The sequence below is a fragment of the Hirundo rustica genome, chromosome 10, assembly GCF_015227805.2.
Source record: "Hirundo rustica isolate bHirRus1 chromosome 10, bHirRus1.pri.v3, whole genome shotgun sequence".
NCBI lineage: Eukaryota > Metazoa > Chordata > Aves > Passeriformes > Hirundinidae > Hirundo > Hirundo rustica.
In genome coordinates this window covers 17186453-17200251 of record NC_053459.1, presented here as the reverse complement: position 1 = coordinate 17200251, position 13799 = coordinate 17186453, and the positions used below count along the sequence as shown (strand labels likewise).

The window sequence follows — 13799 nt, the reverse complement described above, 5'->3', positions numbered from 1 at the left end:
ACACAAGACAGGAGTCCAATAAAACTATGTTTATAAATAAAAACAAGGAGATTGGTGTTTTTATAAAACCCAGTGGGTAGGGCAGGGCAAGGGGTGAGCAGTGGCCAGGGAGGCTACCGGGGACAGTCTGACTCCAGCGGGCTGAGGGAAGGAGAGGCTTTAGGGAGTCAGGGAGATGAACTGATGGCATGTGAGAGCTGGCAGGGGGGCTGCAGAGGCAATGCAGACTCCCAGGGAGCAAAATACAATTCAATTCCATCGTATAAAAACCGCGAACACAAGAACGACAAAAGGAGGCAACGTTTATGGAGGGAGCCACAGCGTGGCAGGAGGAGAGGGCGCCGGGGCGCCAGCACCAACAGCAGCAGGGTTGAGCATGTCCATACTGTACCGTGCTTGGCCCTGGGCATGGGGAAAGCTCTGCCCCAGCCCCAGGCACGTCTCCGAGTACCCAGAAGTAAAAGGAAGAAAGGCAGGGAGCACTGGAGCAAACAGACTCAAGTGTCCCAGCACATCTGTGGGCACTGAGCCCAGAGGCCATGGTTCAGGCTGCAATCTCATCCCTGGAGAGCTCGTGTTGCCACCAGGCATCGCTCACAGCCCAGAGGGACTGGGGCTGTCCCAGAAGTTTGTCCCTCCCAGCAGCCAGGCCAGCAGCACTGGGCAGAGGAGGAGACAGACTCAGGCCCTTCAGAGGGCAAATACAAGGGACCTCCACGTTTCTCCAAAGCATGAAAGTGAACCAGTTGTGCCCTGCCCTCACCTTCTAACTCCGTCCAGGCCCCTGAATGTATCACACAGCTGAGCAGCAGCACGACAGCAGGAGGGAGAAGGCCACAGCTGCCACCGCCGGCCTCAGGCATGGGACAGCCCCTACAAACAGGACAGGCAGCAGCACATCGCAGGCAGGAGGGCAAAGAGCAGGATGGAAGGAGCAGAGCTCTGCCCTTAAATCCCCCCCAAAGAACCCCAGGGCAGGTGTAGGGCACTGAGTCACGCAAGAGACTGTGCACAGGCAATCACCATTTCTCTGGGCTGGATGCAGAGGTACAGCCCCAGCCCTGAGGCCTGGCCAAGGTAAAGGAGGGTTCTGCCATGGGTCAGTGTCAGGCTCAGACCTGGCCCAATATGTGGGCAAGAGAAAGGAGGCATGAGGGGAGTAGCAGCATCTCTCCACTCCCTGGAGGCACTGAAGCCCTGGAACATTCATGCATAGCCAAAAGGCAACTACAACGGGATTTAAAATACATATATAAGGCTGGTCCCTGCTCCCCTCTCAGGGCTGTGGGAAGGGCAGGGAATCTTCCGCGAGGGGGAGGAAAGAAGCCATCTTCAGCGCCATGCGTGCCCAGCGCCCCTGGAGCTCCGTGTCCTGCTGTCGGGCCACGCCACGCTCCAGCTCTCCCCCCCACGGGCGGCAGGCTCAGAGAAAGTCAAACACCCCGTAATTCTTTGCTGCTTGATAGAAGAAACACAAAAGCGTGAAAAGAAAGAAGAGATGTTTAGGGTGGAAGGACTGGGGCAGCAGTGACACACGGGCAAGCAGCACAGGGTGCTGGGACGGATGCGGATTAATGAGGTTAGAGAGGATGGCAGGAGGGAATTACCATCGGCAATACACAAGTCTGGTGGCGGGATGGGCTGACAGCACCCAGCAGGCCTGCCAGGCCTGTCCACCCCGCTCGAGGAGGGATTAGATTCAAGGTTTAGTTCCATTTATTTTTTTTTTCCCTTTTTTTTTCTTTTCGTTATCAAGACAAAAAAATAAACAAAAACAACAACAAAAAAATAACCCCAAAAAACAAGGGTTGAAGCCAGGGCTGGTCCTAGGAAACAAACGACAGGGATAGAAGGGGGAAGGAGGGACAGCAGACAGACAGGGGACGGGCGCTTCACATTACATCCACAAAGAACTCACTGGGGTTGCCCATGGCCATTCGGAAGGACTGTCTACTGGCTGTCAGTTCGGGGGGCACAGAGGCCAGGTCACGGCCCGGCGGCGCCCCAGGGGGGCCCATGGCTGACGGCGGTGGAGGCATCAGCAACATGGGGGGGCTGAAGAGAGGGGGGAGGCCGGGAGGCCCGTACGACTGCTGGCTGTGGTGGCTGCGGATGCTGTGAGCCAGGGAGTGCTGGCTGCGCTGGCTGTGCTGGCTGGCCGGCACCGAGCGCTCGCTGGCCGCGCGCTCGCGCCGCATGCTGCTCCTCGTGGTGTGGTCTGACTCGCTCCCGCTGCCGCCTGACTTTGACTCCCCGGTCTTCTCTCTCTCCTTCCTCCTCTCGCTGCCACTGCGATTGGAACCGCTGCTCCGGCTCCCTGCCAAGCACACGAGGCGAGGTTAGGTGCCAGCTCGGACAAGTCAGGAAGAACGGATGGATGATCCTCTAGCCAAGGGAGGACTGCAGCACGCTCTGGCACAGCCAGGCCCCAGCACAGTCTGTGCTCTCAGTCTCCCTTCAGTAGTGAGTCCCATGACCCCTCTGAGATGGCTTCTGCCTGGCTTCCCCCACACAGGGCCTTGCCTAAGCAGCCTTGTCCTGCTGCTGCCCTGAACAGAACATGTTTTCCTGCTGTACTGAACAGGACATCTGCCCACCTGCAGGCATATTTTAGTCCTTTTCACTCACCTTCACTGTGCTGACTGCCTGCACTGCCCCCTCCGTAGCTGTAGCCTGGGTCAGGGAAGCCTGGATGGGGGTTGTATGGATGAGGCGGTGGATACTGATATGGGAAAGCCATAGGCCAGGGTGCAGCTCCTGGGTGAGGGAGTGGAGCCAAAGTGTCCTGATCCGAGGCACCGCTGGAGCCATCATGATCATGAAGAGATAGATTAGCCATGTCTGCAAGAAAGCAGAGAACAGGGGTCAATCCAAGCAGAAAAACAACCATGTGTGGTGAAGCAGCTTTCTGTCCATTCTTGCTGATGGACAAGGACAGGATATGCAAGGAGACACAAGAAATTAGAACTCTCTCTGTTAGTCAATGCCACCATTTGTGCTTCCTGACTGAACAACTGCCAGGCTGTGGGAGTCCAAGCTGCCACTTTAATACAGAGACCAGCTTGGTGGGAAAGGACCATATTAGAGCTACAGCTTACCCTGCCAATTCCTTCCCCCATCTTATTTGAGCAGAACCCAGTTGCCTGAGCACCAACCCCTTGCCAGCACTGAAATTCAGAACTTGGAGACAGTCAATAAAGACTAAGAATCTGCTAAGACTGCCCAGGAGAAAAGATCACATGGTAGGTGACACTGTCAATGCTGCTTCCAACTTCACTACCTCAGCAGCAGGACGAGGGAGTTGGGATATTCTTCATCACTCCCTTAACAGGGTTTATAGAACAGGGGCCCAGCCTGATGGCAATGGCTGTAGGTGTGTCCCCATGGTGTCAGCAGGGCTCTGCAGGACCACTAACCCTCCATCCTCTCCCTCCCACCCATGCCAAGAGCCATACTTCCACAGAGGTCCCCGAAGATGTAATAGCACTGCTCCGAGAAGGTGATCTTGTTGACGGTGTGTCGGATGTAGCCAGCCTTCAGCAGATTGCTGGCATATTTGCGGGACTCACGGCGGTCTGTAAAGCCCTCCACATGGTGATAGAGCCAATCTACCACATCCGAACCTGTCACCAAATAGAGAGTTAAATTTGGCAAGAGCGAGGAAGGCGGTGGCCCTTGAGGCAGTGAGCCACGTTGGAGCAACAACAAAGGGGGTCAAATGGTTCAATTTGTGAAAGCTGCCTAGTCAACAGTTTGTTTATGGTGACAAAAATGCTCCCTTGGACATCTGCTTGAAAATGGGCCACCCACTCCCCAGCCCCTCCCTCTGCTGCAGGCAGCACGGTCTCTTACCAATGAAGGCATTAGGGATGGTGATCTTCAGCCACATGCGGTCACGCACCTCGAGGCCTGACTCTGGTGAGGCCATGGCTTTGACAATGGTGGCCATGTCACTGTGAATGGACAGGTGAAAGTCATCGAGGCCTGTGGTGTGGATGAAGGAAGGTAGGCAGAGGTGAGAGAGGACAGAAGAGACAAGAGGGCCACATGGAAGCATCGCACACGGGAGGAATGGGCCAGGGAACAATACATCGCAGACAGCCTTGGGGTACATGCTGTGTAATCCCCCTTCCAGTCTTTCCATGTTATCCTTCACATGTCAGCCGCTTCCTCTTGGGCAAAGCCCAGGCAAGAGTCACAAACTTACAATAACCTCCCGGCTTGTTGCCTCACCCAAGCTCTCCAGATCTTGCTTCAGGGCTCTATATACCAAATCATCCCAAACCTTCAGAAAACAACCAAGAGCCCTGTGCTCAACAGGACCCTGCCCCACCACAAGGCTTTTTGCTCTCAGCTGCCTCCTCTGTCCTGCTCTATCTGCTGTCTGGGAGGAGCTCTCAATTGCTCCAGGGACATGCTCAATCCCTCTGGCTCTACATTCCCAGCAGCTAACCCCTGACTAGTCCGAGCCTTTCCTCTACACTTGCCACACCTCCTGATTGCACCCAGGCTCCTCTACTCTCCTCACAGAGAAGGCTAAAAAATGTGATATTAATTCTCCCGGGCAGAATTCCCACTTATCAAAGTGCCAGCCCAGCGAGAGCTGCCTCCCTCCCAGGCCCTTGGCAGGGCAGATCTGGCCCACCCCAGCTGTGCCTAGGCAGATGTATTGCTCCCTTCACAGCACAGTGAAGGCGAGGAGGCCGTGCAGCAGGTGCAGCACGGAGGCACAAGGACTTACGTTCAGTCTCTGGGATGGAGCTGGTGATGGAGGAGCTGGTGGAAGTGATTGTGCTCATGGATGGACTCATACCGTACGCTGGGTAGGTGCCAGTCATCGCTGCCGTGTGAGACACCCAGGCTGCCGGGTCGATGGGCCGGATGGGCTCACCTGCATTGAAGAAAGGAGTCAGTCAGTAATTGTAAGAAATTATCATCTCATCAAAACAACCTCTGGGGAGGGACAGGGACTCAGCACAGCCCATTTCATCCCCAGTATTTGCCGGGACTCACCCGGATCGGAGCATGGAGAGTCTGGCCCAGCCCAGATCCGCTGGGGAGCAACTGGGAGAGAAAGAAGAGAGGGAGGGTCAGCAGGAGAGGTGCAGAGGGAGAGATCCCCCTATGACTTTAAGGGGGGGGTTTCTCTTTCCTCTGGCGCCCCGAGCAAGTGACCTCCCTGCCCCAGTGAAACGCGTCCCCAGCGTGATGTGGGAAGGAGGGCTGGGCTTATGGGCATTTTGGTCTGGGAATAGGACATAGCAGCCTCCCAAAAGGAGAGCTGAAACCCCATCAAACCCCAATTCAGTGCCCCACGGAGTTACACACACAGGGGAGGAACAAGACAACAGCCAAGTGCTTAAGGCAGGGCTCTCACATGAGCTGGGCACCAGCGCTAAGGGTGGGTCAGCTATCCACTTACTCCTGGGTAACGAGAAGCAGCCCCGCGGACTGGGGTCCCAGCACTTGGCCACTGTCAGGGTGATGGGCCTGCAACAAAAAGGCGAGAGTTAGAACCAGAGCACAGTAACACAAACCCTTGCATGATGGGCAGATGCTGTGTACCAGCTCTCTCCTGGGAGACAAGGAGAAGCTGCCAGTAAAGTGACCTTGTTCCCCTCCAGCTATGGGTTTTCCTAGTGACATGAACAAAATGATGTGACCCTGCTGGGGGTTGCTGATGACCCAAACAGAATCAGACAATCACAGCATAGTTTGTTTTGGAAAGGATCTTTAAAGGTCATCTAGTCCAATTGCCCTGCAATGAGCAGCAACACGACATCCCCACAAATAAAGGGGCACAGGCTCCAGTTCCCCGCAATTCCCTTGGCTGCAATTCTTGCATTGGACATGAAAACCCAGGAATCAAAGCAACACCAAAACCCTAAGTTCTGAGCTTTTGCAGAAGCCCTGGCAGAGGTGGCTGGAAGATACGACTCACACACCCCAAGCACAAACTGAGCAGATGTGCCCACATGGAAGGAAAAACCCAAGCACTCACCCCGGCTTGTGCACAATCTCCCTCAGCACCCGCACAGCATCATCGTTGCTCATGTTCTCAAAGTTGATGTCATTTACCTGCAAAGAACACCAAGAGGTGAGTCCCACAGATGTGACCAGAGGCTGAGTTCCACACTCAGCTCAGCCGTGACTCAGCTTCCCTCTTCTCAGCACAGCTTCCTGGGTTTAGCCTGCCAAAGTTCTCAGGGAGGCTTCTGGGTCTTTTCTTACTGCTTTCCCAGGCCCAAAGAAGGAGATATGTGGGTGTGAAGTACCTGTAGGAGCATGTCTCCTGGCTCAATCCTGCCATCAGCTGCCACAGCGCCTCCCTTCATGATAGAGCCAATGTAAATGCCTCCATCCCCACGCTCATTGCTCTGTCCCACAATAGAAATGCCCAGAAAGTTGTATTTCTCTGCAGGGATGGAAAGAGAAAGAAGTCAGTCACCCTAAAGCATCAGGCACAGGCAGACCTAACCTCAGTAAAACAACATCCTAATGATGGTGATTTGCAACCCTGTCCCAGAGAGATGTACTGGGACACATAAACTATTGAGAGACAATTTCTACAAGAGAAGTCAATCTCCTATAGAATTCATATCCTTACTCCTCCCCCATGCATTCTCTTTGCACCCCTCCCCAGTCCGCTCTCCACAACCCAGTCTCGCTCTGGAAGGACTGCAGGCTCCATGCACACCCCCAACTCACCCATATTCAGTGTGACTGTGATGATGTTCAGGGACATGGTGGAGTCTGTGATGCTGCTGAAGGATGAGGACTGCAACATAAGCAAAACATGAGATGTCCTCCTGTGCCTCAGTAACATTCCCAGCCCTAGCTTCCTCCACTTGCCTTTTCCTTCCTGCCCCTCCTTGTGGCACTACAGCCACCATGCACAACTCCAGTCTTATGCTGGGAGCTTTGCAGAGCCAGAGAACAGCCATGGTCCTTATGACCTCTCTACAGCTGAGACAAGGCCTGTGGTCCCAGCTCAAGGCTACATTGGCTTGGAAAAGGTTCACAGCACTTTTTGAAGTCTCAGCACTTGGACACTCGTCTGAAGCCACGCCCACAGCAAAAACAGCTGAATCCCTGAGAGCCCACCCTGACCTGCAGTGCCCTCCCCAGGATACCCAGCCCCTCCCTGGGTACCCGTTCAATGCGTGGAGCCTTCTGTTTCCGTCGGCGCCGCTTGTGCCTTCTCATTAGACGGGAAGCACTGCTTTGCTCTGTTGAACTGCTAAACCTGCAGGCAAAAGCAAGAGTCAGCTCTTCTTCTGCCACAGTGGTGTCTCTGGCAGCAAGAGAGCTATGGAAATGGCACAGAGAGAGAGGACTGCAGGGGCAGAGGGGAGAGCATGCACATGGGGGACAGACAATGGCAGAGGGGTCTGCTGGGTGAGACAGAAGCAGGTCTGAGCCCAGGACTACTGTGCCCTGCATCTCTCCGTTCTGGGAGTCAGGGGTAAATTAGTGTTTCCCCAAGATCCAAGCTCTCCTACCTGCTGGTGGAGTCATCTTCATCTGAATCGAAGAAACTGGTGGTCTCCAGCTCGCTGCTCATGAGTGTGGAGGAGCTCTCATACCCACCCAGGTCTCGGCGCCGCTCTCCCTTCACTGTCCCATTCACCCTGGGTGCTGTGAAAAGACAAGGCTCAGTGGGCTTGAGACAAACCTTTCCCCTATGCAGGGCTCATGGCAACCTCCTCAGAACAAATCTGTCCATCAGTCAATCCCATCTAGTGCCAAATAACTCCCAGTCCACCCTGGGATCAGATCCGTCTCTTATGGGATACCTCTTCTGTCACTACAGGATGGGGAAGCGGCTGATGGGCCAGTAGGAACAATGCTGCTAAACTTATGGAAGACTTGCAGCTGTTTCCTTGGTAGAGCAAGAAGCAGCACAAGTGGCAGGGCTAAAACTCACTCTGCTTCTCAGCCAAGAAAACAGAGGCACAACTGTCTCCTGCTCTTGGGGCTTCTAGAGGAGATACCTCCTTTGACTCCAAAGGGTTCAACACCAAGCTCTGATGTAACACAGCTCCTGCCTCCAGTGTGAGGCTCTGGCCCTTCTAAAAGCCATAGAATAGCCCTTTTGAGCTGGGAAGGTTCTGCAGAGCAGAGAAATCTGCCCCAAGTCTGGAGCTGGTGCTGGCACCATGCCCCAGCCATGCCCTCGCAGAGCTCTCACCATGTCACCAACACTCACCATGCTCAGGCCCATCGGTCCGACGAGGTCGTTCCCTCTGCGATGACACCACCGAGTCTGTCTCTGTCTCATTGTCCAAGTTTTCCCGACTCCCCCCAGTGTTAGGGCTGTGATGAGATAAAAGCAATAAATATGTTCAACAGGGAACAACTTGACAAGGCTCTCCCTGCCTCTGTCTTGACCAACACAAGGTTCCAGCTATCAACTGTCTCCTTCTTGAGGGACAGGAACAACCACAGCACATCTATGAGTGTGGGGCAAAGGACTGGGGATGCTGTGCTGGCTCTTTCCCTGCATTATTTTCAGCATGCCCTTGTTTGTTGAATAACAAAACTCCACTTCAAATCTGCTCCCAGCCCCACTCTCCTCCCCTCTTGCTGGCTGTCATCCCTGACAATTTGGGTAAGAGTGTCCCAGTCTGGTCTGGGACACTGCTCTGGATTACAGCAAACGCACCATGTGTCCCTTGGAAACCAGAACAGATGTCCATGTAACTTACTGGAAAGAGGGGGGCCTGGAGTCTCCAATTCCTCCTGTGCGCTCCATGGAGGGTGGCAGCTCTGTCTGGTTATCAGCACAGACCGAGCCAGCATCTGAATGGGAACCCTCTGCAGACACCAGCTGGAGGGATAAGAGACAGAAAAGGAAACTCAGAAAACATTTTAAGAGTAGCCAAAGGAGCTGGCCAAAAGCCTACCTGGCCCAGGATCTCATTTCTGGTAGCTGACAACAGCAGATGCCCAGGAGCAGGTACGGAACAGGCCAAGCATGTAGCAACACTTCCCCCTGAGGCCTTCCCAGACACTGCCTATTTGTAGCTCAGGAATTCCTGACCCAGCAGTGAAGCCCAGGTGGGTGACAGCCATGCTTGGACAGTCTGACATCACCTGCACACCCACACCACACACTCAGGTAACCTTTAGCACACATCCTGCAGCAGGGACTGGATTCCCCCAGTTCTGACACTGGAAAAGGTAGCTACAAGTCATTCCTCTCCTCAGCTCAACAGCCTCTACACTTCTGCCTTCAAGCTGTGGGACCCAGCAGGATTTTCATCTTCCCAACCATCAGAAGCTGGGAGTAACAAGATCTTAGAGCCAAGGCTTTTTATCTTTGAAACAGACTCTTGAAATGGGCTCTTTTTCTGGCTTCCATATGTTCTTCACAAACTTGCAGGTTGTGTTCAGCTTATTGGCTTGAGCACAACCTTCAGCCAATCTCTGGCATGCTCAGTGGATTCCCCAGTGCAGACATTCAAGAAAGGGCTAAACCCTGGAGACTCTCTATACCAGCCATGCTGTGGGGCAGCCCAGACACATCAACACACCGTGATTCTGGCTCTATAATAAACCACCAATTCCAGGGCTCAGGGAATGAGCCCTGAATGACTGGGAATGACTCTCCCAGGGGCCACAGGCTCAGCAGTGGAATGAAACAGAGGATAGTCCAAATAAGCTGTTCCCCAACATTGTTCCTTGTCTAGATTTGCACTCTCCCTTACTTTCAAGCTGTAATGAACTGGACTGATCCCAATAGGGCCATGCAAGAAAGCAACAAAAGGCCTCTTCCTTGACAGAGGCACTCAGGACCTGCAGAGCAGAGGTGACAGGGCCCAGAAAGGATCTAACAGAGGTGTGGGATACCCACTGTTGCTCATGACAGAAGGAATATGAAACATAGGCTGGAAAAAAAGGCTGGTAGCTGCTGTCCAAACCATAACACCCAGTGTAAATTCACAGGCAGCACTACTGCTTGCTGGTGAGGGAACCACATCTGCATGGATCCAAGAGCAGATGCCAAGTCAGTTGCTAGAAGCACAGCCCATTTATACAGGTCTTGAGTGCTTCATAGCATCACTGATGAAAGAGCTGTGCCCTGACCACCTTCAGGAACTGGGGAAACCCTCATAAGGGGGGGATGGACCCCACAGATTATCATGAATATAGCAGATGAGAGGTCTACTGCCAGAGATACCGGTAACAGAGACACGGATGTAGCTGGGGCAAGGAAGACAGGGCAGCCTTGAAAAAGCCAGAGCCAAGGCAGCAGACAGGGCAGAGAACAGCCTCAGGTGTCAAAAGCTGCAGAGCCCGTCCCACAAGCCCCAGGACAAGCCCAATGGCTCCTGCTCTCACAACTGTCTAACCAGCTCTTGTCTCACACTCAGGTCAGCTTCTCTCCCTCCAGCAAGGCCCAGGCATATGCCTGGCTCTCCTCTTGGCACCTTCCTGGTGACTTGTCTTCCCAGGATATATCCCCCTCCCTACGGGCCACATCCCTACTCTGGTAGCCACTGCCTGGGAGAACAGAGTAGAAAAGACGCTGAAAATGGCCAGCATTGCCTAGGGAAAAGTCCTATAACACATTATGCTTGACAATCTCAAGGCGACATCAAGCAAATAGATCTGGACAGAGGGAACTAGCCATAGGCAGCTGTCAAACAGCAGCGAGGAGAGTTAAGGGGGTGTTCCCAAGCAGATGGGATTGATGATATCTTCCTCTAACATTCCCAAGGCTGGGATTTCCTCCCAGGAAGGTTTTGATAACCATCCTGCACTTTTCCTGCCTCTTACACTGTCAGGAAATACTCACTTGGATTCAAGCCCCCATCTTTCCCTGTTGCTAAAATTAGTACTGAGTTCCTAAAATGCATCATCCCAGCCTGCCTGCCAGAAGCAGCAAAGTAAGTGCTCTCCTCTCAGCCCCCAAACCACACGTGGGCTAGGAGGCTCTCAGCAGAGGTAGAAAAAGGGATCATCAGGTGCACAAAGGCATCTGGGACTGCCATTACCCTTCATGCACAAGAGCTGGTAGTGATGTTCACTCTGGGCACAAGTTCCCTGCAAGGATCCAGCCCATCAGAGTAGCAGCATGATGGTCACACCAGACAGACACACACCAGATCTGTGCCACTCACACTGAAAAACCAGAGAGCTCCTACAAGGAAAGCCAGCAGCTGTATGGATACATGGATCACAAGGAAAAGCACAGCAGATGAAAAAGGAGCACTGGAATGGACTTAGAGACTCTGGGACTCCCTTTAGGGCAAATGAAAGCAAAAAGCAGCTGGAAAGGGTGGGGTGGAGAGACATCTTGGGGCAGACGCAGCAGCAGCGGGATGGCTGCAGAGGAATGTGTGGTGGCCAAGAGCCGGACACGGTGTTTTCCGAAGGCCCTGGATAACCGCTAGAGGGAGGACAGCAGGCGTCCGGCCCCGGCTCTTTGTGCGGGAACCCAGCACAGCCTTTCCTCCCTGCTCCGGCCTGCACCCTGCTCCCCCGCCTGGAATCCCAGCAGCAGTGGGTACCTGCCTGTCCGAGTCACTCTTTGGTGCAGAGATAGACACAGAATTAGGTCTGACCTAGCCTGATTTGCTGATTTTTATTGTTCAGGGTCTGCTTAGAGACCTCTGGAAAAAGGCATTTGAGTCTTGGCTCCTCCTGGTGTAGGTCCACACACCCTCATCAGCACAAACTGCAGCTCAGCAGATGGAAAACTGGATGATGTACTGTGGAGACTCCCCCTCCACTAACGGAGGATCCCTGCGGGGACAGAGGGAAGCATGCAAGCAGGGAGCAGAGCGTGTGCATGGCATGGTACTGAGGGAAAAGCTTGTCCTGCAGCTGCCCAGGCAGTACCTTTAGTCTTCAGGGCAGTCAAATCCAGTCCGCTTCACCAGCACTAAAGTCACTTAAGCCCTTTGCGCCAGTCACTGGAGTGAGACTTTCCTTGGAAAGCTGACCCTGCCGTAGGGGCACAGGGGTTATGCTGTGGACAGGCCACGACTGTGATCTCTGCTAGGCATCAGTTACCGTAAGCTCTTCGTGGAGGCATCCCACATCTTCCCTGGCACACAGAGCCCCCGCTCCAGCTGAGGGACTGGAGTGTGGGGATCCAGCTCATCAGTTTTGTGAGCAGCCAGCACACCAGCAGTATAGAGCAGTCCCTGTGCCTTACTTGGCACTCCACATCCAAACAGTGCTTCTCAGAGAGGGCACAAACAGGCTGAGAGATACCAAATCAAGGGGCTTGCTTACCCACGACACCACCCGGCCGTTGAAGCAGGGAAGCTTGGCATTGTCATCCGAGATCTCTTCTTTCACCACCCTGCAGAGGGGAGAGGAGGCAGTCAGAGCTGGGTTCAGGACTTCAAAGGAAAAGGAGACTTTCCCAGATGGGTATTTGCACACAACACCACGCAGCCCAGGTTTGGGGACAGAGCAAGAGAGGATTGGCAGCTCTCTCCTGCTGCCAGACCACAGGTTCCTATGCCCACAGCCATGACTGGCAGACTGAAGAGGAGCCAGACAGAATAACCCTTCTATGTGCATGCAGCTGTTTCATCCCCCAGTTCACATTTTAATCAGTAAAACCGAAATTCAGGTGCATATCATAGAATCATTGGGATTGGAAAAGACCTTTAAAATCATCCAATACCCAATTTAAGTCCAACCATTACCCAAGCACTGCCAAAGCCACCACCAAACCATGTCCCCAAGTGCCACATCTACACGACTTTTAAATACCTTCAGGGATGGTGACTCCACCACTCCCCTGGGCAGCCTGTTTCAGTGCTCTACCCTTTTGGTGAAGAAATGTTTCTAATGTCCAACCTAAACCTCCCCTGGCACAACTTGAGGCAATTTCTGCTTGTCCTGTTGCTTCCTATTTGGGAAAAGAGACCAATCCCCACCTAGATACAACCTCCTTTCAGGGAGTTGTAGAGAGTGATAAGATCTCCCCTGAGCCTCCTTTTCTCCAGACTAAACACCAGCAGCTCCCTCAGCTGCTCCTCACAGGACTCGTGCTCCAGTTCTGTTGCCCTTTTCTGGACATGCTCCAGCACCTCAATGTCTGTCTTGTAGTGAGGGGCCCAAAACTGAACACAGGGTTCAAGGTGTGACCTCAGCAGTCCCAAGTACAGGTTGCAGTCACTGCCCTGGTGCTGCTGTCCACAGTACTGCTGACACAACCCACAATGCCACTGACTTGCTTGGCCACCTGAGCTGCCTCACTGTCAACCAGCACCTCCAGGTCCTTTCCCACCAGGCAGCTTTCCAGGCTGCCTTCCCCTAGCCTACAGAACTGTGTGGGGTTGTGACCCAGGTGCAGGACTGAGCACTTGGCTTTGCCCAACCTCCTACAACCGGCCTTGGCCTGTCGATCCAGACTGTACTGATAACTCTGCAGAGCTGTCCTACCCTCCAGCACATCAACACTCCCACCCAATTTAGTCATCTGTGAACTAAGTGTGCCCTCAATCCCCATGACCAGATCATTGATGAAGATATTAAACAGGACTGGCCCAGTACTGAGCCCTGGGGAACACCAACGTGAGCAGCCAATAGATGTAGTTTCATTCCTGACAACCTCCTGGGCCCAACCAGTTTTCTACCCAGGGAACAGTGCACTTGTCCAAGCCATGAGCAGGCAGTTTCTCCTGGAGAATGCTATGGGAAATTGTGTCAAAGGCTTTACTAAAGCCCAGGCAGATAATGACCACAGCCTTTCCTTCATCCACTAACTGTGACACATTGTCACAGGAGAGCAGGTTGGTCAAGCAGGACCTGCCTTTCCAAAGCCCATGCCA

At 53.6% G+C, this 13799-nt stretch overlaps 1 protein-coding gene across 2 annotated transcripts in view; it reads right to left on the bottom strand.

The window, feature by feature from the left end:
* Positions 1-14: 14 nt before the first annotated feature.
* The window catches only part of DVL3 (dishevelled segment polarity protein 3), a 33891-nt gene continuing 20106 nt past the window's right edge, over positions 15-13799 (bottom strand). Inside the window, exons 2-16 of one of the 2 annotated variants that reach the window (XM_040074544.1) lie at positions 12247-12316; positions 8709-8830; positions 8210-8316; positions 7503-7638; positions 7153-7246; positions 6709-6778; positions 6276-6415; positions 6002-6078; positions 5423-5490; positions 5014-5064; positions 4742-4891; positions 3853-3984; positions 3456-3623; positions 2629-2841; positions 15-2317 (exon numbers count right to left, since the gene is read on the bottom strand). In XM_040074544.1, the coding sequence (XP_039930478.1) occupies positions 1893-2317; positions 2629-2841; positions 3456-3623; positions 3853-3984; positions 4742-4891; positions 5014-5064; positions 5423-5490; positions 6002-6078; positions 6276-6415; positions 6709-6778; positions 7153-7246; positions 7503-7638; positions 8210-8316; positions 8709-8830; positions 12247-12316 (2023 nt within the window). In that variant the 3' untranslated portion in view covers positions 15-1892. The remainder of the gene's footprint in view (positions 2318-2628; positions 2842-3455; positions 3624-3852; positions 3985-4741; positions 4892-5013; positions 5065-5422; positions 5491-6001; positions 6079-6275; positions 6416-6708; positions 6779-7152; positions 7247-7502; positions 7639-8209; positions 8317-8708; positions 8831-12246; positions 12317-13799) is intronic. The other variant, XM_040074545.1, reaches the window with a different exon arrangement.